This window comes from Cinclus cinclus, chromosome Z (assembly GCF_963662255.1).
Source record: "Cinclus cinclus chromosome Z, bCinCin1.1, whole genome shotgun sequence".
Taxonomy (NCBI): Eukaryota; Metazoa; Chordata; class Aves; order Passeriformes; family Cinclidae; genus Cinclus; species Cinclus cinclus.
In genome coordinates this window covers 50647055-50672598 of record NC_085084.1, presented here as the reverse complement: position 1 = coordinate 50672598, position 25544 = coordinate 50647055, and the positions used below count along the sequence as shown (strand labels likewise).

General features: G+C 37.0%; 1 protein-coding gene across 1 annotated transcript in view; it reads right to left on the bottom strand.

The window, feature by feature from the left end:
* Positions 1-25544, bottom strand: part of PRUNE2 (prune homolog 2 with BCH domain) — a 133158-nt gene that overhangs the window by 11836 nt on the left and 95778 nt on the right. Inside the window, exons 10-12 of the mRNA XM_062513942.1 lie at positions 10293-10372; positions 9197-9397; positions 3882-4058 (exon numbers count right to left, since the gene is read on the bottom strand). Of these exons, the coding sequence (XP_062369926.1) occupies positions 3882-4058; positions 9197-9397; positions 10293-10372 (458 nt within the window). The remainder of the gene's footprint in view (positions 1-3881; positions 4059-9196; positions 9398-10292; positions 10373-25544) is intronic.

The window sequence follows — 25544 nt, the reverse complement described above, 5'->3', positions numbered from 1 at the left end:
CTGAATGTTCAGACTGAGGAATAAGGGGCTAAAGAAAATATCCTACATTTGTTGTCCTGCATTGTTTGAGTTATGTGTCACAAATCTTGCAGACCAATCCCAGTTGGCCTCTGCAGCTCCAACGACTTTAGAACACTACAGTTATGATGGCACTCCAATATCCAGGAGCTAAATCCTTTGCTGCAAGTTTTGTATAAATTACTTTTTAACCTTGGATATTCTAGTTGTCCAGTACTGGCATTCTCTGGGCTGCATCACTGCCAAATGATAGCTGTTAATCTTCAAAGCTGTAGCACTACCATTCCAGGGCCCAGCACAGTTGCTTATTATCCAAAAGAAAATGTTTCTTTTTCATGATGGATTAATGTTGGTTAATCTTCTTCAGAGCCCTCTGCAGCTGCTATGGATTTTCTGTATTTATCATTAATAATAAAGAAAAAACATTCCCACATTTCAGTTGAAAGTTTTGCTTAAAGGACACGTGCACTCAGGAAGGAATTTATAAAGATGCTGTAGAAATGGTTGCAGATAGATAGCACTAGCAATGCAGAGACAGAAGAGAGATATACTCAGAGAACACTCAAAAACCTTTTGAGTCTAGAAAAAACTGACTTTGAAGGAGAGATGATAATATTTGATAATGTCAATTCCTCTGAGGAACGTGTTTTCATGACAAAAATTTAAGGATAATACTAACATTTATACAGCCTTTGCAAAAGGAAATTTTATTACTTTAACAGTGCTTTCTGGATACTAGAGAGCAATATCCAAGCCTACCTGAAGTGCTTACAGAACTCCAGTCCTGTTTTCAGCATGTATTATTGTTCAGCTAGATTTTTGGAATTGTGCTGGTTTTGGCTGGCAGGGAGTTAATTTTCTTCACAGTGGCAAGTGCAGCAAGTATGGGGCTGTAGTTTTGATTTGCATTGAAATACAGAGATGTTTTTGTTACTACTGTGTAGTGTTCATGAAGCATCAAGGCCTTTACTGCTTTTCATACTGCCCTACACCATGCAAAGAGCAGGCTGAGGGTGCACAAGAATTTGGAAGGGGAAGAGGACACTGCCAAGACAGCTGACCCCAGCTCACCACAGGGATATTCTAGACCATATGGCATCATGCTCAGGAGGAGAAGAAGGAGGAAGTAGGAGGGGACATTTGGAATGATGGCATTTATCTTCCCAAGTCACTGTGTCGTGTGATGAGGACCTGGTCTCCTGGAGATGGCTGAATACCTGCCTGTCCTTGGGAAGTAGTAAATTAATTTCTTGTTTTGCATTGCTTCTGTGCATTATGCTTTGCTTTATGCATCAAACTGTCCCTATCTCAACCCAAGACTTCACTCATTCTCTTCTGATTCTCCATGTAGGAGTGAGTGACTGCATGGGGCTTGGTTGCCAGCTGGGTTTGAACAATAACAGAAAAAGCAGTATTTCTCTCCCCCTCAGGTTTACAAACAGGGAAATTGGGAGGACATTTCCTTCCTTCCATTAATTTAACAAAACTTTAAAAGACTTTAAAGTAAAGCACTCCATCCAGCTGGCACTGGAATTTGGCAGTAAGAGCACATTATGGCAGGTGCATCCACTAAATTATACAGCACAGTTTGCAGTTCATGGAAAGCAAAACAATTATGTGCAGATGCTAACTAACAACACACAGAAGAAAAATCCACAGATAAATCTAAGCCACTTTTTCTCACACATGCTTGAAGAGAAGGAATGTTCACCCTAGGGACAAGTGTATTTTAATTCATCACTAAAATCCAGTAAAAGCCATTTGCCCAAAATCTCAACCTTAGCAAAGAAAAAAGATCTCTAAGATCTCTAAGAAATTTTTCCATCAGCATATGTTGAAGACAGTCTCAAACCTACACTGCCAAATCTACTCTCCCCTTTCCTATTTTGTAGCTACTACCTAGATTATGCATTTGCTGTTATCTGTCATTTGGTAGGGAGGAATGCTCAGTAGATCTTTGAATCATCAAGAAATGCTTGACTTGACTTCCTATTGACTAATTTTAGTCAGAATCTATTATTATTCCTGAGATTAAAGAAAAGACTCCTGGCCCTCTAAACACTCCATTGAGGTATTGCCAAAGTGAACTTCATATGGAATGGGCCTTGCTGCCATAATATAGAAATTGTTCAAGCTTTCCAAATATTTCAACAGTAGATGCAACAAAATGATTTTTTTTCCCCTGTCTTCAATCTGCCACTTCATAAACACAGAATTTAATCCAGTTCTTATCTTAGTTCAATTTGCCTAGATATCAGGAAAAATTTCCAGTTTTGGCAGTGGCAGGCTGAAACTTATTGTTACATTTTAACACTGTTTTACAATGACTAATGCTATTGACAAACACCATTTCAAAAGTAAAGAAAACTAAATGCTCTCTATCTTACATTTGAGTGATCTAACAAAACATCAGATATGTAAAATTTGAATTCAAATTATTTCATGCTGAGAGTTGAGCTGAATTACCCATCTCCCATTAAACACTGATTTTTCACAAAAGCTGATATAAACAAACCTTCAACATCTAGTAGGAAATACACAAGTTTTTACTGCAAATGCATATTGACTAGTTTAAAGCCTACAAAAATATATAAATAAACAACATCACCAAGGCCCAAAAATATTTTGTGTTTGTTTCCTAAATTAAGCCATCTGGGTATGTTTGCTAAACTGTGTCTGAGATGTCATCACATCCATAAATCTTTGATGGTAGTGTTGTAATGAAAAAATGCTTGGAGGCCTAACCAACTTTATTAATTCCAGTTAAATTTTATGTACGCCAGCCACCATGAATACCTGTAGGAGAGCATTTAGATGCTTTTACATTAAAAGTTAACCATAATTTATGTGATTTTACCAGATAGAGGCTCACCACTGAAAATATTCTAACTTTAATATTTTAGTACCTTTAACTGATGCTGCAGATCAACAACACTGTGACTAAAGCATCCTCATATAAACTCACAAATCTTACCTCTGAGATGCTACATTGCCTGCCTCAGTTGTTGCAGGAACAGACCAACTCATCTTAACCTAATACATTGATTAACAGATAGTAAAGAGTGCCACCCAAAAATATAGAATCCAATGATAATAGAAACCTGAGACACCAGGGAAAAGGCACTTGGAAAGCCTTGCTTTATTTTCGTCCTTCAACTACAGTAATACTTATTAACTTGAATTAATTTATACAGACATGTAACACTGAAAGTATAAATTCTCTGAGGAAGCTGGGAAGCAGATGAGTAAATGAGAAAACATAGCAAGCAGATGGGGCCCTTTTCCTACTTTAAATGTTTTGATATGTTATTTGATAGTTATTAACAAATTATATTAAAAAATCCCATAAACCAGTTCCTGGTGAAAAGCTGCTGACAATTATAAATGGCAGAAAAATAGCATAAGGCAAGTAGCCAGATGAATGAAAACCCCAGGGAAAACTTTTTTCTTTCACCACTCTAATTGTTTAGATCTGTCCAGCCACACGCATAATTCAGCAAATCACAGAGCCTTACACTTCCTCAAACAAAAGGTTTTATCAAAACTCACCCAATAAAGTTTTCAAAATTTTATTTTGCTGTAGGTCAAAACCATTTTTCATTGTTCAAGACAGTTTTACCCTGCAGTGACCATATTGTTCTTGACACATATATGTGAGTACACTGCTTCCAAAAGTGCTTTGAATTTAAAATTCTTATTAGTCATTGCCACATTGAATTGAAAACCTGGGTGATTTCAGCCAAGGATGAAAAATAAATTCTCTCTCCCCTTGTCAGATAACAGAACAAAAATAAAAATAAATCACAATCAATAAAGCATGAATTTTTTACATCAATTTAAAAAATGCTTACAGCTGCTCCTACCTCCATGTGAAATGACTTTTTTGTATGGTTCAATGACTTTCATATCAATTCTCTGTTCTTGTTCTCCAATAACCACTGTTCTCCATAACTTGTTGTCCTCTCGCTCCTCTTCAGCAGTATACTCTGGAATTGATTCGGACTCCTCCTGGGAAGCATCCTTAGCAGCAGTCTGCTCTTCTGGAAAGTAGAACTGTACATAGTACCTCTTCCTGTTAAAGCTCTATATATTTTTGCTGCTACATACCGTTGAAATGTATGACTGAAATGAACTGCATCTTTACAGTACTGGTATAAATAAGAATAGAATGTGATCGATCATCAATAAACAAGAAGTTTCCATTTTCTTAAGACATCTCATCATTATGAATATGAAAAGAACAACAGCAATTATCACTATGCAGAATACCACCAAAGGATTTTTGCATCCAGCTGGTAAAACAGAGCAGCTGCTCACTAGAGTTACTTCACAGTAGACCTTCTAAAATCTATGCTGAAGCTATGAGAACTATGCTAACCCTGCTCTACCAAATAAAAGTGAACATAACAATACTTCGTGTTAGAGAGGAATTACCAGACAGCTATAGCTTCCCACCTTTTTTCCCAGTTTGTCTTCAATCTCTACATCCACTATCAGCAAATGTGAAGAACACCCATTTTTGACCGATTCAGTCATGCTGACTCCTCATATAAATACAGTAGTTACCTCCCCCTAGGACTGTCTGAGGTTAAACATCAGTTTTCTCCTGCGGTGAAGTACAGAGTCAGCCTGACCTGTGCTATGACCACCCTAGAGAGAACAAAGACATGTAGTCTGCAGACACAATGACCACAAAAAAGTTAACTGTATGGCTGACAAGTGACCATAAAGTCTCTCTGTTGATTACTTTTAGTTTCAAAAATACTGGGAAGTAATTAATAAAATCTACATTTTTATTGCACATTGATAAGATTGCTCTTAATAATTAATTTAATTAATTGCTCTTAATTTAATTACATTCAAGCTTTTCAAATGTAAGGGCTGTTCACAGAGAAATTGACATGAAAAGTAATTATGTCCACAGCTGGAATTATTTAACTTTCCTCTATAGTTATTGTTACAATGTACTGTGTTTTCCATGGGGGAAAAAATTCCCTCTCTTGCACTATTTTTGCTCAAGCACTTTTGCCTTGTGGTTCTGTGTACATATTACAAATTTACCTTCATAATAAAGATCCTGTAAATTTTATGCATAACACACACTTGAAGTTAACTTTTCTTTCTAAAGCATTACTCTGGCTCTGCAGTTATAACAGCAGAATTTGAACTGCAAGTCAATACGTGAGGTAGCAGTAAATAAAGATACAGTGAGATACACAATGACGTACACCTGTGTATATAAAAAGTTGCAGGCATCCTATCTGAAAATACTAAGGAGATTTACAAGAATTAAGAATAAACTAAAAGAAGCTATTTTAATTGACAAGAACTAAAGAACACAATGTGTCATAGGTGCCCACAAACCTTTATATGTGTTGGGCTATCTACAGATGTGCCTCTCTGATTAATGCTTCTTCTTGAGTTACTCATACAAATCAAAGTATATGATCCTCATAATACACTAGTTTATCAAAATAATTAAATAAGTTATCTGTGAAATCAGGAATATGATAGTATACTGCATGTATACCACATACATCTACATAGAAGCTACAGGCACATATACATACATGTACTATCAATTTGTAAAACTGAATTCTCCATTAAATCCTACCAAAAATTTCACCAAATCTGTTACAAACACCAAGTTTCTTTAAGCCCTCAAAAAAAAGCTTCTAAAAAAGATAGGTTGAGCACGTATTTATTGCTGCACTAGGACTAATGAGGTCTGAATTTCTACTGCTACCTGTCTTGTATTTTCTGTCCCTAATATAAAACATTTTTAGGAAGTTACATTGGCAGAAGGTGTCCTTCTCTGAGGCAGATTCTCCCATGTGCAATGAAATCTGAGTCTATAAATAATTCTCTACCTGCCTAATGGAATCTTGAAGGGAAGGAGGAGTATTTCGCCACTTTTCTCACTGTCTAACCAGCCAATGAGTTAGAAACATACTCAAATAAAATTGCATTAATGGTGGATACAGGGATGGAAAATCAAGACATATATACACGTGCACCTACAGTGCGACCAGGAAACCTTTTTTCCTTAATAACTCCAAATAAAGTGAGTTTGAGGAGATCTAAGGTTGGAAAAAAGGACAATATGAACAAAAAGTGGGGTTTTATTCCAAGTACAGTATTTCAAATTGGTTTAACAGCTGCTGATCAGCAAATTATATACTGAGGAATTGAAGAATATATTCACACCTTTCTCAGGGCACAATGCTCATGATGTTTAACAATAGCATTCAGCTTTGAAAGACCACATATACTGTGACACTGGGAATAAGATTGCATAATGCATAATCCCACAACCTCCAAACCTAGGTATCTTAATGCAATCTTCTATGTTGTCAGTTTTGCAAAGGTACTTTTGGTAGCAATATGAAAATTACAGGCATACAGTCCAGTTAGGCAAACTTCGATGAGCCATTGCAGGGCAGCCCATGCCTGTAAGGATCTAGGGTCTCCACAGGATACAATTATGCAGCTCAGGTACTTTTAGAATAGGCAGATGGGAATTATCAACACAGCCTATGAAGACAGGCTGGTTAGCTGAATCCTTGTGAAGTAGAAGCATGATTGAGGCAGAGAAGTGCAGCTGGCAGAACAAACTTTAATAAAAAGAGGCTGGGCTACATACATGGCTGACTAATGCTGAAACTGTATTTGGGGTTTGATTTTTTTTTTTTTTTTTTTTGGTCAGTGGAACTTAAGACAATGAAAAATTACTAAGAGTCTGATAGAACTTACAATGTTGAAATTGGATACATTAATTATTTTTAATAGAAATGGTACTAGATTGCCTCTTCCTGATTAAGTAGCTCTCCTTTACTGTCTAGAGTGTTGATTTTGCAGAGAAAGATGCATCAGTATGAAATTCATTAAGGAAATAAATATCTGCAGAAAAAAATAATAACCATTCTTACTTCATAAATAGTGCTGATTTGAGAGCAGGCCTTCTGATACTCATATATGGCTTTCAGAAATGCAAATTTTAAGTCATATAAAGCAACAATCACAAGAATCTCATTTCAGACACTAGCTTGTAAAGGGAATGTTGGAATGTATGGCATTAGTGACTAAAAATCCCCACCCCGTGAAATTGATGATCAATCAATCTCTGAACAACAGGTGCTAGCTCAAGACAAGTACTTCAGTGTTTCTGCTCTCATCTCATCTCATCTTTCACGCACATTGCAGTTGTGTTGATTCTTCTTCACCATTCTTTTGAAAAAATGGGTTTCTGTATTACAATACAGAGGTGGACCCTTGAAACATAGTAGCAATCTTGCTTTTCTCGGTGGTCTTTCGTAGTTCAAAGGGGCCTTCCACAGCCTGATCATGACAAAAATCACTGCTCTTTCTAGTCTCAGCAGCTATGTTTTTCTCGGTATTTACTCTTCTGGGTGTGGCAGAAGTTAGAAACATTGAACAATGGGAGTTTGCTGGTAACATCAGAGTGTGTACCAGCTAATACCAGAGTGCAAAAGTACAAAGATAACAAACGCTATTTACCATGCAAATAAGCCATTCTGCACTAGTTCTTATGACTATAATCTTAGCTATCAGATTAACATTACATACAGCCAACTTCTTTTATTGCTGGCTTTTTTTTTTTTCTTTTCTACTCTTTTCATGGCTCGTCTCAGTGGAAGACATTGTTATTATTAACTATCTGTAATAAAACTACACAACTGTGTAAATTTCACCAAAACCAGAGGGACCCTGAGCTCTTCACTTAAGAGTTTGGGGAAATTGGTCTAGCTTTAAGAACTGAATGAATCATCACATTTAGGAAGCAAGAAAAAAAAAAAAGCACTGAGAGGAAATGCCTGCCATCAACACAACTGCTACCAAAATCACCATAGCTTAATTTAAAAACTTGAGGGCTTAAAGGTAATATCTGTTCTACTGCGGACAAGAGACTTCTTCTCTCACATGGTGGTCACAACACTCTAAGCATGTGAGCCTGTGTGTGTGTGTGTTAGTTTTAACCTTCACTATAAAATCTAAATATCATGCAACTCATCACCACACTCTGCATCAACCCATAAGGAAATCAGCCTCCTCCTGAGAAGTAACATTAGAGATGCTCATGCATGACTGAGTACACAGTAATGCCTCTTTGGCAATACTACTTAAAATAATGCAACTATTCTTGTATGCTCCAGCAAACTCACTAGCATTAGGGAAAATAAATGCATGGGAAAATTCAGTTTAAACCAATCCATGTTTAAAGTTTTTTTCTGCTCTTGGCTGTAAAATGTTCACACTTATTTTCCCCTCAAATAGCTTGTGATCTGTTTGTATTTACATCAGCAATTACAGTTCTTACATATTCACATTTTATAAGGTACTAGCAAGGAACAGGAAAACACCCTATATTGAACATCATGAAACTAAGTAAATGACTAAAACTTCTACATCATTTCTAGAAAAGAAAATCATTACTACATAGAGGAAGAGTCCATTGCATACTTCAGGGTGCACTTACATTGTACAACTAGCCTTTCTGAGAAAGGACATTTAAATTAGTGAAATAAGAAATTCTGTTGTTCCACCACCTGAGCTAGCTTTATCATGCCATTCATACACCTTCCATATCTCAGCTTTCCAATCATGGGAATAAAAAAGCAGACCTTTCTTCCTAACAAAAGACCTCTCAGCACACTGTGTCTACTTCACTTATATATTACAAGATCTATGGTGCAGCCAACGTATTTTGCACAAAGTTATATTCTTAAATTTGACAGACCTAACTGTAATCTAGAGCTGGCCAGAGCTGCAAAAAGCTGCAAGAAGCTGCAAGAATGCTGCAGTTAGCTACAGTATTCTCTGCAGCAACGGCCAGCTGCTCTCTCCTTCCTGAATACTTGTTTTCAGACAAAGTACTGGACAAAGACAGGACTTTGAATTTCACTCACCCTAGGTAGGTGCTCTTACTTTATTAATTCAGCTGTGCTATTTCTTTCTACGTGCCGAATAAATAGAAAGGTAATACTTTACACAGGAGGTATAAAGGTTAAAATACAGCAGACAGTAAAAATACCTGAATGCCTAGTAATAACTGTCGAATGCTTTAACCATACTGATAATCTGAAAGACATGAAACTGAGCATGTGTGTAGTAAAAACGACACACAGATGAACTTTGCATTTGCAATCTACAATATTACCTTTCCCAGTGTATTCAAAAGAGTCTGCTTCATCAGGAGTGTCAAGGTCATCTACATTAATGTCAATTTCATCAGGTGTATCCAAATTATCATCAGACAGTAGAGACCCTTCACTCTGGTCCAATGAGAGATTGATGTTTGGAGCAGTGAGCTTTATCCTTCTGGGTTGGGAACCATTAAGATCAAGAGAATTTGGAGGTTCTGAATAAAAGGAGAAAAAACAAACAACAAAAAAGAACTTTATCTACTGCACGTACAGTTGATCTCCCAGATACTCTACCTTTAAAACTACTTTTAAACACATTGAGACAGATCAGTCCTCATAACATCATTTAACATCATTTAAGACCATCTACCACAAAACACAAATATTAGCATTAATATTTAATGAAATGAAACAAAAATCTACAGGAGCAGCAAATGTAGCTCAGAGCTCTTAAATTATGCTAAATCCTGATTCACTTTTTTGCAATCATCAGACAAAAATAAGGTTTTCATGCTCTAACCCACAATATTTAAGAATTTAAAGGGCAAATACAGATCATTTGAGTTATGAATCAAGACATTGCTGACTCCTGGAGAACTTGTATCAGTTAAAACCTATTGTAAATATTTATTTTCTTATGCACTCAGTGCTGATTTGCAAATTCTTACATCTTTACCTTTAATTATATAATACCATACTCAATACAATAACAAATAAAAAATCATGAGTCTCTTAATCAGTTTTAAATAGAAGTAGTATTCAACAAGACAAGAGATAGATATACATTTACTCCTTGCCTCTGCCTTGTATGGCACATTTCAAGTCGTTCTTACTTCACTTAGACAGAAGTAAATTATAAAATTAATAATACAGACTATTAAAACTGTACAGGGACCAAACAAGTGGCAACAATGCCCAAGAGAAAATGTTACATTGCAATTATAATTTCTCAAGTGAAGAAGAAAATTGACTAAATAAAGTGAACTCCAGGATTTTTTCTTTTTAACACTGAAATTATTCTTTACCAGCACAGAAATATCATTCTCACTGCATAATTAAATTCCACAGGAATAAAACACAATTAAGAAAATGAGCAAGAGCTCCTCTCACCAGGTCTCATCTCTGTTGAACTGGGGCTTAGTACACCCTCAGCTAAGGGGATGTCCATTCCCATATCCTCTTGTACCAACCTGAGAGGCAAATACAAAGTAATATCTTAAAGAGATGTACAGCTCATGATCTTATACAGAACTGAAATTTCCTCCAACACAGCCAGTTCAAAGTCTGATTACAAAACTGATGTTGCAAACAGCAATATTTCTCATTTTACACAAATGAAGTTGGTCTTTGGTTATCCAGCAAACTGGAGACATCACTGCAAGGAGCTTCAGCCACTCATTGTAAAACAGTATATTCATGACTGTATATAGAGTTACTATATAGCAAAAATAAGTAGATTTTCCCTTTTTTGGTACCATATGTACCTTAGAGCAATTCTAACCCAAACCAGTAATACCACTGCAGATGATGTGTTGCACTGAAAAAGTTCAGAAAGGAAAAAAGTGAGAAGCAAAACTGCATCACAGATTTTCAAAGACTAAATAATTGCAAATATCCTACTTAGACTCAATTTTAAGGAAAATACAAAGAAATTACATTTAACATATATACATACATACCTACACATACACATACCTACACACATACATACACACATTAGACAAGGAAAAGGCACTAAGTGATGAAAATAGCAACAAAGAGTAAAATGTTTAAAGCAAGTTGACTTGAACTGTTTTCATGTCTACTTGTTATTTATATATTTTACGAAATACTTGCTGGAGGGATAGTTCAACTGCAAATAGGAAAAAACATTTCAAATTTTCAGGACACTCTTAACAGCTTCCAAACTATCTGCAAATGTATGTCTTCAAGAGACCTTAATTTACTTAATCATAATACTTGTAGCATTTTTTTCTGCAATACTGTCCTGAAATCTGGTTAGATTTTTTTTCCCCACAAAAGCTGAAGAACAGACCATTCTTACACTTTGACCAACAGAACTGTGATGATCAAAGATGGCACTTTTCCCTGCATTATCAGCTAGCCATGTTTTGAATGATTCAAGTGATTCAGCTGAACAGTTCTGAACAGTTATGGCTTATTGCTCTTGCAGTTTCTTCCTGCTCTCACTTTCCCAATGAGGAGGACTACCCTCATTATTTGGTTGTGTCCAGACAAGACCCTTTGATCAATCATTATATCAATGTACGAGTACAGTTTCTGTGATTTCTTGTCAATTTCATATAAATTAAATACTAATGTACATATGTGGGGCTGCCAAAGGCTTCACAGTGTCTAAAGCTGAAAAAGATCTTTACCTCAAGCCCCAGGAGATCAAATCCTCAATACAGACAGGCAAACTAGTGAACTCCCACTTTTCCATGAGACCATAGAGAACACAGTTTAAAGCTATGGCCAAACATGTTCGTGCTGCTCAGTTTACAACCAAGCCTTGTCTCTCAATAAAACATTATTTTACTAATTATGATTTTATCCCCACATACTGTATAGTACATCTTTCATAAATACAGAGATGAACAGCTTAATGATTTTACAAAACTCATCAATTCTGGAATGTGTTTAATTACTGTCAAAGAAGGCTTGAAACACTCTTAGGATACACAACAGAATAGTGAAGAAATTAGATCAAAATATCCTGTTCATGAATAAAAAGAAGGCACTAATTGCCTGTAAGGTACCATTTCCCTTCCCTCCCTACTCCGTACACATAATTGTATTCAGAAGTACTGAATGCCACCACAACTTACAAAGATACTGGAAATAAATCATTAGACTCTTTACGAATTTATTGTGGTTTTTATACAATCCATAGTAAAATATATGTAATGAAGTCTGATTTATTCATCTGAACTACCTAACTAGAGAAATCTTCATTTGAAAGAAGTGCTGTAACAGCTAGCTAAGGCAAATAACTGTAGTGGAAAGGGTTTCTGGAGAGCATTAATATTTCTAACCCATTTTAAATTCAGATTAGGATTTTATGTGGAGCTTTATTAACCTTTAAGAAAAACCCAAACTATGAAGAGTTCTTTGATTAAAGCAGGTCAGGACTAGACAGATGATGACTTATGGGTACTCAAGGGTTTATATTTTGGTTGGAAAGAACAGAATTTTGGTACTGTCATTCAAATCATTAATTAGTGAGATTTCTTACAGCTTTATCAGACCAAATGGCAACTCATTACTGCACGACCTTTGGAAATTACTGGAGGAAATTATTTGAAAGGAAATATTCAAAATTGTGTGAAGAGTAAGATACAGGGTAGTGAAATTTCAGCCACTATTCTCTGTATAAAGCAAAAAAAGTTGTTTAAGAATGAAGATCATCTTTTCCTCCGTATGAAAAGAGCATGACTGAGTTGATATACTCTATGCCTACAGAAACAGTGACAATTTTAACCTGAAAGAAAGCAATTTCCCACAGGTAATTAATTCACAAATTTAGAGTTGCATAACTTTTGCAATGCCTGGGACAGAATTATCCTAAATCATGACTAGGGTTATCATTCTAAATTATATTCTAAATTCTATTATTATTCTCATAATTCTATATCTATATATCCTAAATCATTCTAGGGTTATCTCAAGACTACTTTTTTCCCTGTGGCATCTTCTTTTTTATTTTTTTTTCAACACATATGTACTTGAATTGGTATTGTTTCTTTCTCTAGGATTTTTACATTTTCCCAAAAAAAAAAAAAAAAAAGATTTGTAGTATTCTGCTGCTTTCACTGGGACCACTGCAGCTAGTTAAGCAAGAATTTTTTATCATATTTGTGAAGAACAGCACATTTCTAGGTATTAACAGATATATGTGTTTCATACACTTGTTTGATTTTCTTCTGAAATTCAACTACAAATAGTATACTCAAAAATATCCCTGACTTATGGATTGCAGTTAAACAGTATCAGAATTTGTTGAAGAATTTCTAATTTTATTATTTTGACGTAGTCAAAAATCTGTACTGTTCATATTGGGTTATTCAATTTGGAAAGTAAGATTCTCTGGTCCTAAAAGTGCTGGGTCAAAGCAGGCATGTAAGAATTGCTGAGACAAGGGTCTCCATTTTATCTTCCACTACATAAAATGCTACTGCCTTTCAGAAGATTTTTAGCAGAGATTAGGTTTCCTTTATTTTTTTTTTATGTTCTTTAAAATTGTGTTAGGTTCTTACTGTCAAAAACAGTAAATGGGCTTTTTGGAGAACAGAAAGTCTGGCTTGGGAGCTAGTCTTACTTTTCCAAATCCCTTGTGCTTTACCCAAAGACATGAAAGATTCCTTGCCAGACATACATACCTTAGGTTCAGTGGAAGTTCTTAATTTTCATATGCCACAGTCATAAAGTTTCAGTCATAAACTAATGGGCAATACAGGCATATTTTAAATAATATTTAAATGTCTGTGATATTGTGCCCCAACATATGGCTTCAGAATTGCTGTCAGTAAGAGAATAAGAAGGATATAAATGAAGATTGTTTTCTACAGACACAGCTTCACATTTTCTGACAGATTTTGAGAGCATATTATACTGAGCAGTTCAGCACCTTGCAGAGTAATTTCTGGTTGTGCAGAAGCACTCAACAGACCTCAGAAGGAACTCTAGTAATGGAAGTCAGACTCTATAAACTTTTTAAAATAGGCAACTACCTCTTCTTCCTTTTCCAAAGATTATTTCACATGCTTTCAAAATTCTGGCTTATAACATTCCATGCCTTCTCATAAGGGTGCAGCTTGCAACATGGATGATATGGACAAAAGTATTTAAGAATATAAAAAAGTATTTTAAAATATACATTTTTTAAAAAATTCCCTTTCAATGAATGCTCCTATTGAAGAAATCATTTAAGTTGCTTTAGAAAGCCCATTCTAATCAGATATGATTTACTAGATTGATAAAAAAGGGATCTTGGTACAGAGGTCAAAGTCAATTAAGGTTTTTTGTGTCATAAATGACTTCTTTTATATTGTACACAGACTGGTCATTTAAGGATCAGGTGCACTGGGAATCAAGTTACTGATTATTTGCTCTGATATTCAGGTCTATGATTTTGTTCAGAAGCAGCTGAACCCCCCTTATTTCTCAAAGGTGGATCAGAGACAGACACCAAATTCATATAAAAGGAGGAGAGGCTGTAAGCTGAAATACTTTCCTTGCTCTCTTTTTTGGTTCAGACATTCTTACAGCTCAATAGATTAATAAGCTTTAAATAATTCTTAATGCCCTCTCAAATCAGAATTTCTCAGAATTAAAGTTATCCTTCCTAACTTTTCTAGGTACATCAGCATTCTGCTATTTTGGAAAGAGCAGCTATGAATATTCACAGCAATATGTCATAATCCCTATGGGCTGTGCTGCCTCACCCTTGTGTCATCTGTGATCTATCACCAGTTTCCCAAATTGCTCTGCAGCTAATACATGTCAAGAAGTTAATTTCTTTAGTCTAAAACAAGATATACTTCCAATGGACTGCTCTGAATAAATACCTAAAACAGGCAAAAGAGATCAACATTTATCCAGTTGTGACTATCACCACAATTTATTCACCAGATGGACTTCAAAATGTATACATTTTCCCATTTTCTTTACTCATCATTTCAGAAGTTTAATCTGAAGTGGAGCCCACAGCTGCCAGGCACTTTTCCTAGATAAGTAAATCATGTTTCCTTCATGCTGTTTTCTCTACATATAGAAATAATTTTCTTCTTAAATTTTCACAGGATGTCAAAAATTTTTTTATATGGTTTCAATACATGGATGAAATTACCTCCATCCGTATTAATACATGCTTGGCTTCAATAGAAAATGTGAAGAGGGGAAATGAAATGGAGTGGAAAGGCTATTTATTCAGAGACTAGACATTAGGCTTTTTCCAGCTTCTCAAATTCCACACATTATGCAGGTATACCTGGTTGGTTTTGGATGAAGTAAGATTTCTGCTGATAGCCCACTTTCTCACTAGTTTGCAGCAAAAAATTGAGCTGCTTTGAAGAAGAACGCATGAAGTGAAATTTTAGATACAAAAACAAGTAAAGGAACTTAAACTCATTGAGTAACTTTTACAGCACACAGGCAGCACAAAGTTCTCCTTTGAACCTCCCCCCGTCCTCACCCTGTGACACCACCCTCATGCAAGTACTGAGCCCAGGAAAATAGAAAGGAGAGCTTGAGGGATTGGATAGGCGAGTATTTTCCTTGGAAGTCATGAAAAAGTCCTTGGCATTTATCCAGTAATGACTGTCGACTGACTCTCAGCACAGCTCTGTCTGAAAGTGCCTTAGCATTAAGGAGCATTAAGTGTTTTGCCAGAGTAGGCAGTATCGTGTGTAAAACCATCTCTGGCTGGCCTGATGAGTTTCACATCATTTTGATCACCCTACCTGGAAGATGTCTAACTTCATTCAGACAAAAAAAGAATTCCTTCCTGCTCAGAAGCAATTAAAAGCCTTAGAAGAATCTAAAGCAATTGTTCAAATACTCCACAAACTGCAATTTACGTTAAGGACACGTTTACACAAAATGTTTTCTTAGTTACTCTGTTCCTCTTCAGCTTACGATTACAGAAAGGCATATACATTTAGAGCCAAAATAAGTTACCAAATACATTACTTACAAGGGGTGCTTTGCTATCACCCATCTCTGCAGCTACTTGTCATGGTTTAAGCTGAACTGGCAACTAAGCATCTCACACTCTTTCACTTTTCACATCCCAGTGGGATGGAGTGGAGAATACAAAGTTAGCCCTGGGGGTTCAGTGGGGAGCAACACAATTGCTCAACACCCACCAAGCCATGCCAAACTCTATCCTTGAGCCATGATCAGTTCCCCCCCTTGCAGGGTAACTCCCCAGATTACACATCAAGCATGGTGTTCTACTATCAGCTTGGGTCAGCTGTTCCAGCTATGCTTCCTCCTGGCTTCCCGTGCACCTGCTTGCTCTCAGGGCATGAGACATCAAAACTGTCCTTGACTTAGGGTAAGCATTACATAGCAGCAACTAAATCATCACTGTGTTATCAACATTGCTCTCATACTGAATCCAAAACACAGCACTGTACTAGCTGTACCAGCTGAGAAAAAATGAACTCTATGCCAGTCAAAAGCAGGGCACTACTCCAACGTTTACCTCATCTCATATAAAATAATAGCAAAACCCATTCTCTTATCACAATTAAACATTTGACATCTCATTTTTAGAAAAGAAACCATTTTGCATTTATATCCAAATAGCACATCGTTTGCTTTCTTTCATAGGGCCCCACACTTGTGGCTTGTAATTTCTGTGCCATGTCTGTTCAGAAAAGATATTACAGGTTTATAGACTATCTACAACAGCATTTTTAAAAGAACAGAAAACACCTACTTTCTACTTTTAATACCTAGAGTGCTCAGAGAAGAAAGACAGTCTGTCTATCATCTCCCAGTTGTAGCTATAACTCCATGAACTGATGAATTATTTCCAAGACCTTTAACTCTACTGGACTAATAACAAACACATGTAATCTACATGTGTTTGAGTTTTGATGCTTATTGTCCTGGTTACATAGATAGCAATGTTCTGCAAAGCCAGAGAAAAGTTGCACATACCTCAGTATCAACTGTGTCTACAGCCAAAACGAGATGCTTTAGGAAATAGAGTCTTAATATATGAATTTCAGAAATAACACCTGACAAAATAATAGGCTTATTATGAAGATACTTTGATGGAAATACACAGTAAGAAACAAGAGAAAGCAAGAATATTAGTCCCCAAAAGCCCAAACGGATTATGCACTAAGAGATTAAGAAACCCATTAGCAAATGTACCCACTAAACCCCAAATTACTTCCTGTAACTAGTGCCCTGCTACAAAACTTCTAGACAATAAACAAGAATTTATGCGGATACCTATCCAGAGATAAGACTGCAGTGTGATTTTTTTTTTTTAGGTTCAGTAGAATTAATGATCCCTAAACTGTAGAAGAGTATGCAACAAATCAAAGTGACATACATGTGCAAGATTTAGTTAGTATCAGTCAGAGTATTCAGCTCTACCCACATACCAAGAAAATTAGTGTATTGGAAGGAATCCACTCCAGGACATCTGAGACTGTAAAAAAGTAGTTACTTTTATTCACAGCCATGAAAATAATTATACTGTATAAAGGCAACTTGTAAAAATTGATTAAGTTTATAACCTCCCAAGACCTGAATTTAACAACCATTTATTAGAAATTAATGCTGTTTCTATTGCTATTTATTTTGTTCTTAATCAAAAATTAGTTTAGGAAAAATCTATTGATTGAGCACTATAATTTATGCATACCACGAGACTTTTATTCTCATATCTGTATGAAAAAGGAAAGAAAAAAAGCTGTGGTGATATTTTTGAGCCAAAAGGTTTATTAAACAAACATCTGTGCAAATGCTAACTCATCACTGTCATACTGTTTGCTGCATAGTAGATGACATGCTCATAATCCTATTTTACAGAAAAATATGTCACAGAAGCCACAGAATAAGCCATTGCTAAATATTAGCAAAAATCATAACTTCCTTGGTTTTAATACTTCAGTTTTCAAGAGCTGACATTTTGTTCCATTTTCAGCATGGGCACTGAATGTTAAAGTTAGGCATGACAGTAAGAGGTAATATTCTTTCTGTATAGAAATCCAGTATTATAGCCAAAAGATTTGAAAATATGTTAAAGTTCTCTTAGATCCACTAAATATTTTTTTAACCATTCTTTACTAAAACATTTCCTAGTCTCCAATCAAATTCGTTGTTTAGTGTCTGTTTAGCTACCCATCTTTTCCCTTGTTCCTCTTTTTTAGCTTAAACTATAAGCCTCATTTTATTCCAGGAAGCCAATAATAGTAGTCGTCTCTCTTGGCTCCTCATATCAGCTTAAGACTGCTAAAAATCAAGCTGCTATTCTTAAGCATATGCTGCTGCTAGGCAGCCTCACACTGTCTGTTCTGACCTCATTGCCAGCTCCCTCCCTGTGTCACAGCACTAGAGAAGCAGGAAAAGCCATGGAAGGATGCAGAGAGCCATGAAGGGACAAATCCAAGTAAACAGGGATAATGGATTTCACTAGGCTATTTCATCAACCTTATGCACACACCCATGAATGAGGAGGCCCTGTGGAAGAGATAGAGGACTCCAGCCTTCTTCAATTATATGTGACTTTCAGCCCACAAAATAAAAATGCATCTTAACATAAAATGAGGGAAATTGGAGTCCCAAACCTAGATATCTTGCTGCAATTGGGTCTTAGAAATGCAAGCCAGGCTGATGCTGACAGCAACAGAACCCAGAGCCTCCAAAACCACATAACTTCATGGCAAGAACATGAACAAGAGAAAATTCTTGTCTTGGTTTACAATACAAGATATATATTTCATTACCATCTGAGAAGGATGATCATCCTTATCTCTGTGGGAAGTATCTTCTGTTAATGGGCCATTCAGTCCTACTGTATAACTGATAAGATTACATCATCCCATTGGGAGATGCTCCAGCCAGGAGGATGAGCCAAGCCTTTCCTACCTAGATAAAAACTGAGGTTCAGAACACTAAAGGCAGCCTTTTTCCACTGGATTCCAGAGGAAGAACTAGGCTTTTTTCCACATCATCACTGGACCCTTCGGAGGAAAACTGCACCTTCTACAATGCCACTGCTTCAACTGAACCACATCTGTAATCCAGGAGGACTGTAGCCACCATTTAATCAGACTGCACCAACACCCTGACTGACAGGGTATCAGGCTGTATTCTGACTCTGTCAGTGGTTTTATTTTTTATTATTGTATGTATTTTGTTTTTCCTTTTTCTCTTTCCTATTAAAAATTATATTACTGACTTGAAGTCTCACTGGTTTTGCTTTTCAAACCAGTACAATTTTTTAGGGTGGTGTTTTCAAAACACATCCGTACAATAGCACTGTCTCCAACTATGCCTCTTACAGAGAAGTAAAGAACTTGCTAGGTTCCTAATATTACCATTTTAATAATATTCTCTTAAGACAGTATTCTGTGTGTAGAAGCAGGTAGGAAGCAACAAATTCTAAGGCAGAAGTATCATGTCACTTAGCATCTATTTCTTTGCTTAGCATTGCACTTGTATACCACCACATGGTTTTGCCCTCAGAGCAGGAGTTGTTCTCTTTTCAGTGCCTAGATCAATGCTCCTTAATCTTTACTGAGAAGTGGAAAATCACCAGAATTAACAACACAAAACTGGGGAGCTTATGTATGGGTTCCCCTCCATCAATATTGAGGGATCACAAGGTCTGGCAATATGCTGTGTAGGTTCAAAGGAGTATCAGAATTTAGAAAGCATGTTTCTGATCTCTTAATAGATTAGTATTCTACAGATAATATTCCACATATCTAGATGATCCATTAAACGATAGCCACTGTTGAACAAACATTACAAATGCAACATAGTCATGCCAGCAGAGAAAGTGGAAATTAAATAAATCTGATTCAAAAGATCCATAAGTATAACCTGGAAATACATTTTCTTTTTAAATAATACTTTTAAAATTTATTAAGATGCCAGGGACCTGATTCCCACCTTCCACTCCCAATTATTCCCTGAGAAAAAAGTTTTAGTTTTCTTAACTTTTAAACCAGTTTCCCTTCCAATATGTGTGGCTCACAGTGACCATTTTCCTGCCATACTGTGCTGTCAGGACCAACCTTCAGAATACCTGCAGCTCCAAATGATGAAATTGGCAAGTGAGAAGCGCTTGAAAAAGGAGGGTGCACCTTCTACCCCGTGCAACCATCTGTACTTTCAGGAAGTAAGCTAATGATTTGAGAGTACCTAACAAGGGAGAGGTTGCAGGTTCAGAAGCCAAAAAAAATCTTCAGAAAATTTCAGATTTTATACCCTACTGGACTTGTGGGAAACCCCCTCCAACTATTACAATCTACACCACATCAAGCACATTTGTTTCCAAACGAAAACATGCTAAAATGCCTCAGACTGCTCTTAACCATTCATTATTCATAACCATTAGTTCTGAAACTGAGCTCGTACCTGAACTTCAGTGGCTATTTCTCTTTACCACTTGGTTTTTCTGTAATATTGCAAGTTCTTGCATTGCTTAATGGACTTGTTTCTCTGCGTGTATGGATGATGATATGCACGGCAGTGATGGTACTTACTACCATACTTATTACTTACTACCATCCTAAACTAGGCTGGAATGAAATGCCTTAACAAAGCATCTGACAACAGAAGCCATGTCTTGCCCACATGGTAAAGTGTGATGATGGCTTTCAGAGCTGCTAACTACAAGAATTCACTTAACATCCAGATGTACAGATATTTTTTCATCAGTCCATTAAAGCATTAGTATTTTTCTAACATTCTGATTTCAGACTCAGCTTTTGGACAATATATTGATAGAGGGGAAAAGATAAATGGAAACTTTTTTTTTTAATATGGTGTGACTATATTTTCCTCCCCTCATACTGCTTTTCTCTGATCCTATTATCATCTCATTCCCTATCCTTAAAATACTTCTATTTCCTCAATACCTTAAATATTGTGAAATTATTTGTTTTCTCTTCTCACATTTGTGTCACTGTACTGCCAAATGTCTACCTTTCCATCTGTTCCATGCTATTGTATCAATGATTTCACAACTTACAGTATTTAGTGTTATAATAATTTAGATTCCTAGTTGACCTACTACAAACTCAGAAATAACTAACAGCTAACATTTTCCCTGCCTTAGCTATGGGTGACCTATAAAAAAATAAAGGCTCTAAAAAGTGTTAATGTCAAACTTTGGTCTCTCTTAAAGCTGCAGTTGTTGAGAATGTAATAAACAGTAGGAGAATTTAAGTGACAATGCAGAATGTGGAGTGGGAATTTTAAACAGAAAATTAAAATGGAAATATCCTACTGCATGCAAATTTGTAACTGAAATGAATTCCCATCCATACTGGGAAATCATCAGCTTGGGAAAAAAACAGGAAAAGTCCCAAACATGAGACAGAGAAGACTCCTAATCAGGGCACATAAGCTCTACCAAAGCAGTAAAAACATGCTGGCCTGCAGCTTGCTTGCACTGGACAAGAGGTGTTAGGAGCAGGAAGGATTGTTAGACCCTGAGCTGGCAGGTCTAAAAGGCATGTGCAAAGAGAGATGGGAGATGCAGAAAGCCACCAGTTATCTTCAGAAGCAGAACTCTGTCACTGAGATGGAAGGGCCACGGAAGCAGCAGGAAGATAAAAGCCAACCCAAGTGTGGGAAAGAGAAGTAATGTCAGTCATAGCAAAAACACTGTGAAAGAGTCAGAGCGACGGGAAATGCCAGACTGAAGAATTTATGCTCAGGAGAGGTGAGAAAATGGGACTCCTCCTTCCTCCACATGTCACTCCTCACATATTACAGCTGGGGAAATACATGAGGGCAAGTTAGATATATGCTCTCCTTTCAACAACCAGGCAATGGTCTCTTTAGTGTCTGCTGCCAGTGTGTAGGACACAGTCAGGTTTCATCTGTTAGCCTAAAATAAAAAGTCCCATCTGCTGCTCTTTTTCATAGGTGTAATGGCTGTAGATAAGACCACAAATTGCAAGATATACTAAAAGCTCATAATGAGTTAATTCTTAAAGTCTTATAACAGCTAAACCACTTCCTTCAGTGTCCAAAGGAAAAACCAAGTAGATAAACTATGAAATCTGTCAAGCAATTGGAATGTCATTCCCACCTTCGTCTGCCTCAGTACAACTTGTTGTTGCAGTAGCACTGTTATTTTCTGGGTATTTATACAGGATGTGATAGCAAGTGTCTCCAGTCCTGAGGACACTACAGTGATAGAAAAAAACCTTATCAATATTCACAGGTGCTTTCAAAATCATATTCTCACGTACACATTGTCTCTTATTAAGTCTGCAAGCTGCAACTTTTGTTCAAACACAGATTGGGTCTTTAAGATGGCTTTTTTCCTATGTCTTTTCCTACAGATATATAACAAGCAGTAAATAACACTGCTCTTCTATTACTCCTGAATACCATACAGAGGCACCACAAAACTGCAACAAACTGCTTGCAGCAGGATCTAAGTTTTTAAAGTAGTAAATGTATGCAAAAACTAGACTTGTCTCTAACTACATGAGTTTTCTACTTCCCAGATTTATGCAAGGCCAAATAAAAAACCTGACTCATCAAAGCCAGGAAAGAAAAGGCTATTTAAGATCTTTGTACATCCCTACCCCACATGAGGTATTAGTGAAGAGTGTGGCTGAAACTGAAAGAATGAACATGGCAGCCCTGGAAAAAAAGAAATGTTTGGCAAGGCAAGGCTTGGTATGCATTGTTCCCAGCTCTGACCTCCACAGTTGTTTTAATGCCTCCTGACAGCACTGCCAGAGCTGTGTGCATCCTCCCTTTCTTAAAACAGCCCTGCTTTCCAAGTAAATAAGATAAATCCAGAAATTACATCTCTGCCTGTCCTTTCTTCCCTTTCCCAGCTCCCTTAGAAGAATTCTGGCTAAAGAAGCAAGCCTGCATACATTTCCTTTCAGTGTTGCTCTAAGTAGCCAATATTTTTTACATTCTGTATATTTCAATGCCTCCTGTATATCACTATCATCACCTATCATTTATGTGCTTACCATACTTGGAACTTCAGAATATTTTCATTCCTTCATCACAGACAGAAAAGCAAGTAACTGAATGAGCTGAATCAAGCTCGTATAATTATTAAAAAAAAAACAAACCTGCCTGCACAAACCAACTTTTGCAGTAATTTAATCTCTTACTGCTGAGATTATTGTTGCATCCGTCATCAAAGTTAACCTTCAAAAATTACTGTTCACTGCAACATTTTAAGAGGACATTGCAAAAAATTCAAAAATCACAAGCTTCAGTTGATAGGAAAAAAAAGCCTGAAACTATAACAACAAGTAGCCTACAATGAGAGCTCTCACGAACAGAGGAGCTACCAGTAATTAAGCACTTCTAAAAACGAGCTATATGCTGGTAATGCCCTTTCATCCCTTTTTGCCCATCATATCCTCACAGCTAGGCAAAAAAGATTAAAATAATCCAGCACATTAGGTGACTGGGCAGTGAAGTTTTGTTTCCTAATTATAAATACCATGCGTGTGCTCAGACAAAAGAAATCCTTCTGAACTGATGTAAGCTTCTCTCCTAAAGAGCTGCAACAGAATTAAAATACAGCTGCCCTGTTTTCAGTGATGAGGTCCGGAGTGCTTTGCACCACGCTGACTAACATTTATCCTTTTTCTGTCTCAAGTAACTGCAATAAAGAGCCGTCCGTTAATCAGAAAATCTGCACATCTGCTCGGAGCAAAGAGACACTTACCTTCTGAAGACTTGAAAAGGCCTCTCTACTGCAAAAATGGTAAAGATGCTTCACTGCTGCTCTTCAGCATCCCTCGTCCTCTAGCAGTTTACTGGGAATACAGATCCTCCACCATTTTCTTGTCACGTGGGCAGTGGTACTGCTAAATAAGGGGGATCACCTGCCTTCACACAGCCGGCTGTGAGAGCCAGCAGCTACTGGGCTTTGGTTGCAGGCACGCTTAAACAAATGCAGAGCTCTGCCCTGGCCGTGAAAATCACGATCCTTTTTCGCATTCCCTGTGGAGCTTCTTCGGAGCATCATCAAACTTTGATGCAGCGAGTCAGCTGGCAGCAGCAAAAAGGCTCCCTGCTGCTTCATTTCACTGCCTGAGGAAAGCTTATGCTGAGACTGCATGACAAAAGTTCCTATGCATTCAACCTATCTCAGCCCTCATATCTGTTTGCATCCATGGGTAATAGAGCACAAGCACGTTCAAACATGGTTTGCACAATTTTTTATGGTCTGCAATTTAGCAGTGGGAATGCAGGTGCAAATTTAAACAAAACAAAACAAAAAAGGCAACAACAACACCAAAACATCAACAACCACCAGTTCAAAAGGCACAGTAGATAAGGAAAGGATAGTTCTTCCCAGACAGTGCAATCTCACAGTCTCCTTTTACAAAAGTCTGTTGCGAGTAGGGTCCCTAAAAAATCCAGACTGCTTTCCAAATGTAAACCAGTTTCCAATCCTAATCCCTACAGCAAGGCAATAGACTCTAGGAGAGCCTAGCCTTCATCTAGTTTCTCTCTTCACACTGCACAGATCCTCCTGGAAAACAATGAAAATTGGAGAAGCTTTCATGTCAGGTTGCTTTAGCCATAAACAGTCAAAAACAAACAAATGCCTAACCTAATTTTCTCTTTTCAGTACAGCTCCATGCACAGCTACAGCACAATATAAATGACAATTCAGTGGCTCCCACCTTGTTATTCTCTTTACCGTAGAGAGAAAGTGGTCATTATCTGCTACACATGTCCTGGTAAGTCACTTGCAGATGCTATTCTAAAGGAAAACATAAATACAAAGCATTTCAAGAAACTTAAAAATCATCACCAATAGAAAATACACTTCTAAAGAGGACAGTGCTGCAGACACATCGTCTTTGATGTTTCTGTCACACAGCTGTACATAAAATTTCCAGCGATGGGGATGTTTCTAGCACATTTTCAACTGGCCAAGATTTAATTCATTTAAAATCAGAAGTCCATAAACCTAGTAACCATGGACCCCGAAGTCCATAATACCCACATTTCCTATATCTAGCAAATAAAGCTATAAAGTATGTACAATAGAAGTAATTAGTAGTAATTACTGTAAAGCCATTAAATTAATAATGCAGCAGAAAACAAGGTCTTAATTCTCCATGTACAGAGTACCACAGAATATTTTTGAGATTTTAGAATGCTGTAGAGGAAGTTTCCCTGTCCAACCATCCGCGAGCCATCTGGCAGTCACACTCACAGCACCTGAGCCGGGACCCCACACTCACACAGTCAGACCAGGTTTCCTTACCAGTGCAACCCCCCGCTTCCCATACCAGAGTCTCAATTCTTAATATAATCTAATCATGGCGTGACAACAAAAGAACAGCTTGAGCTAGGTGCTTCTGAGGAAGGACCCTGAACACAGGAAATTCTGGGCTTTTATACCCTCACAGTCCATATGTGCAAAAGTCTGGGGGTCACCCAGCAGTCATCAGTCCCTGCTGTGTCTTTCAGTGTCTAGTCACCGGCTGGAACAACATATCCCCGTGCCCTTCGCTGTGCAAAGGCCAGAACCAGTTCATGGATTCCTTAACAGATGCTCTGCTGGGATCACTTACCTCATGGAGGCTCACTGCCAAAGTGAGGTCTGTGTCAACAGAGTTAGTTTCAAAGCTCATTAACACTTTAGGCTGAAGTCAC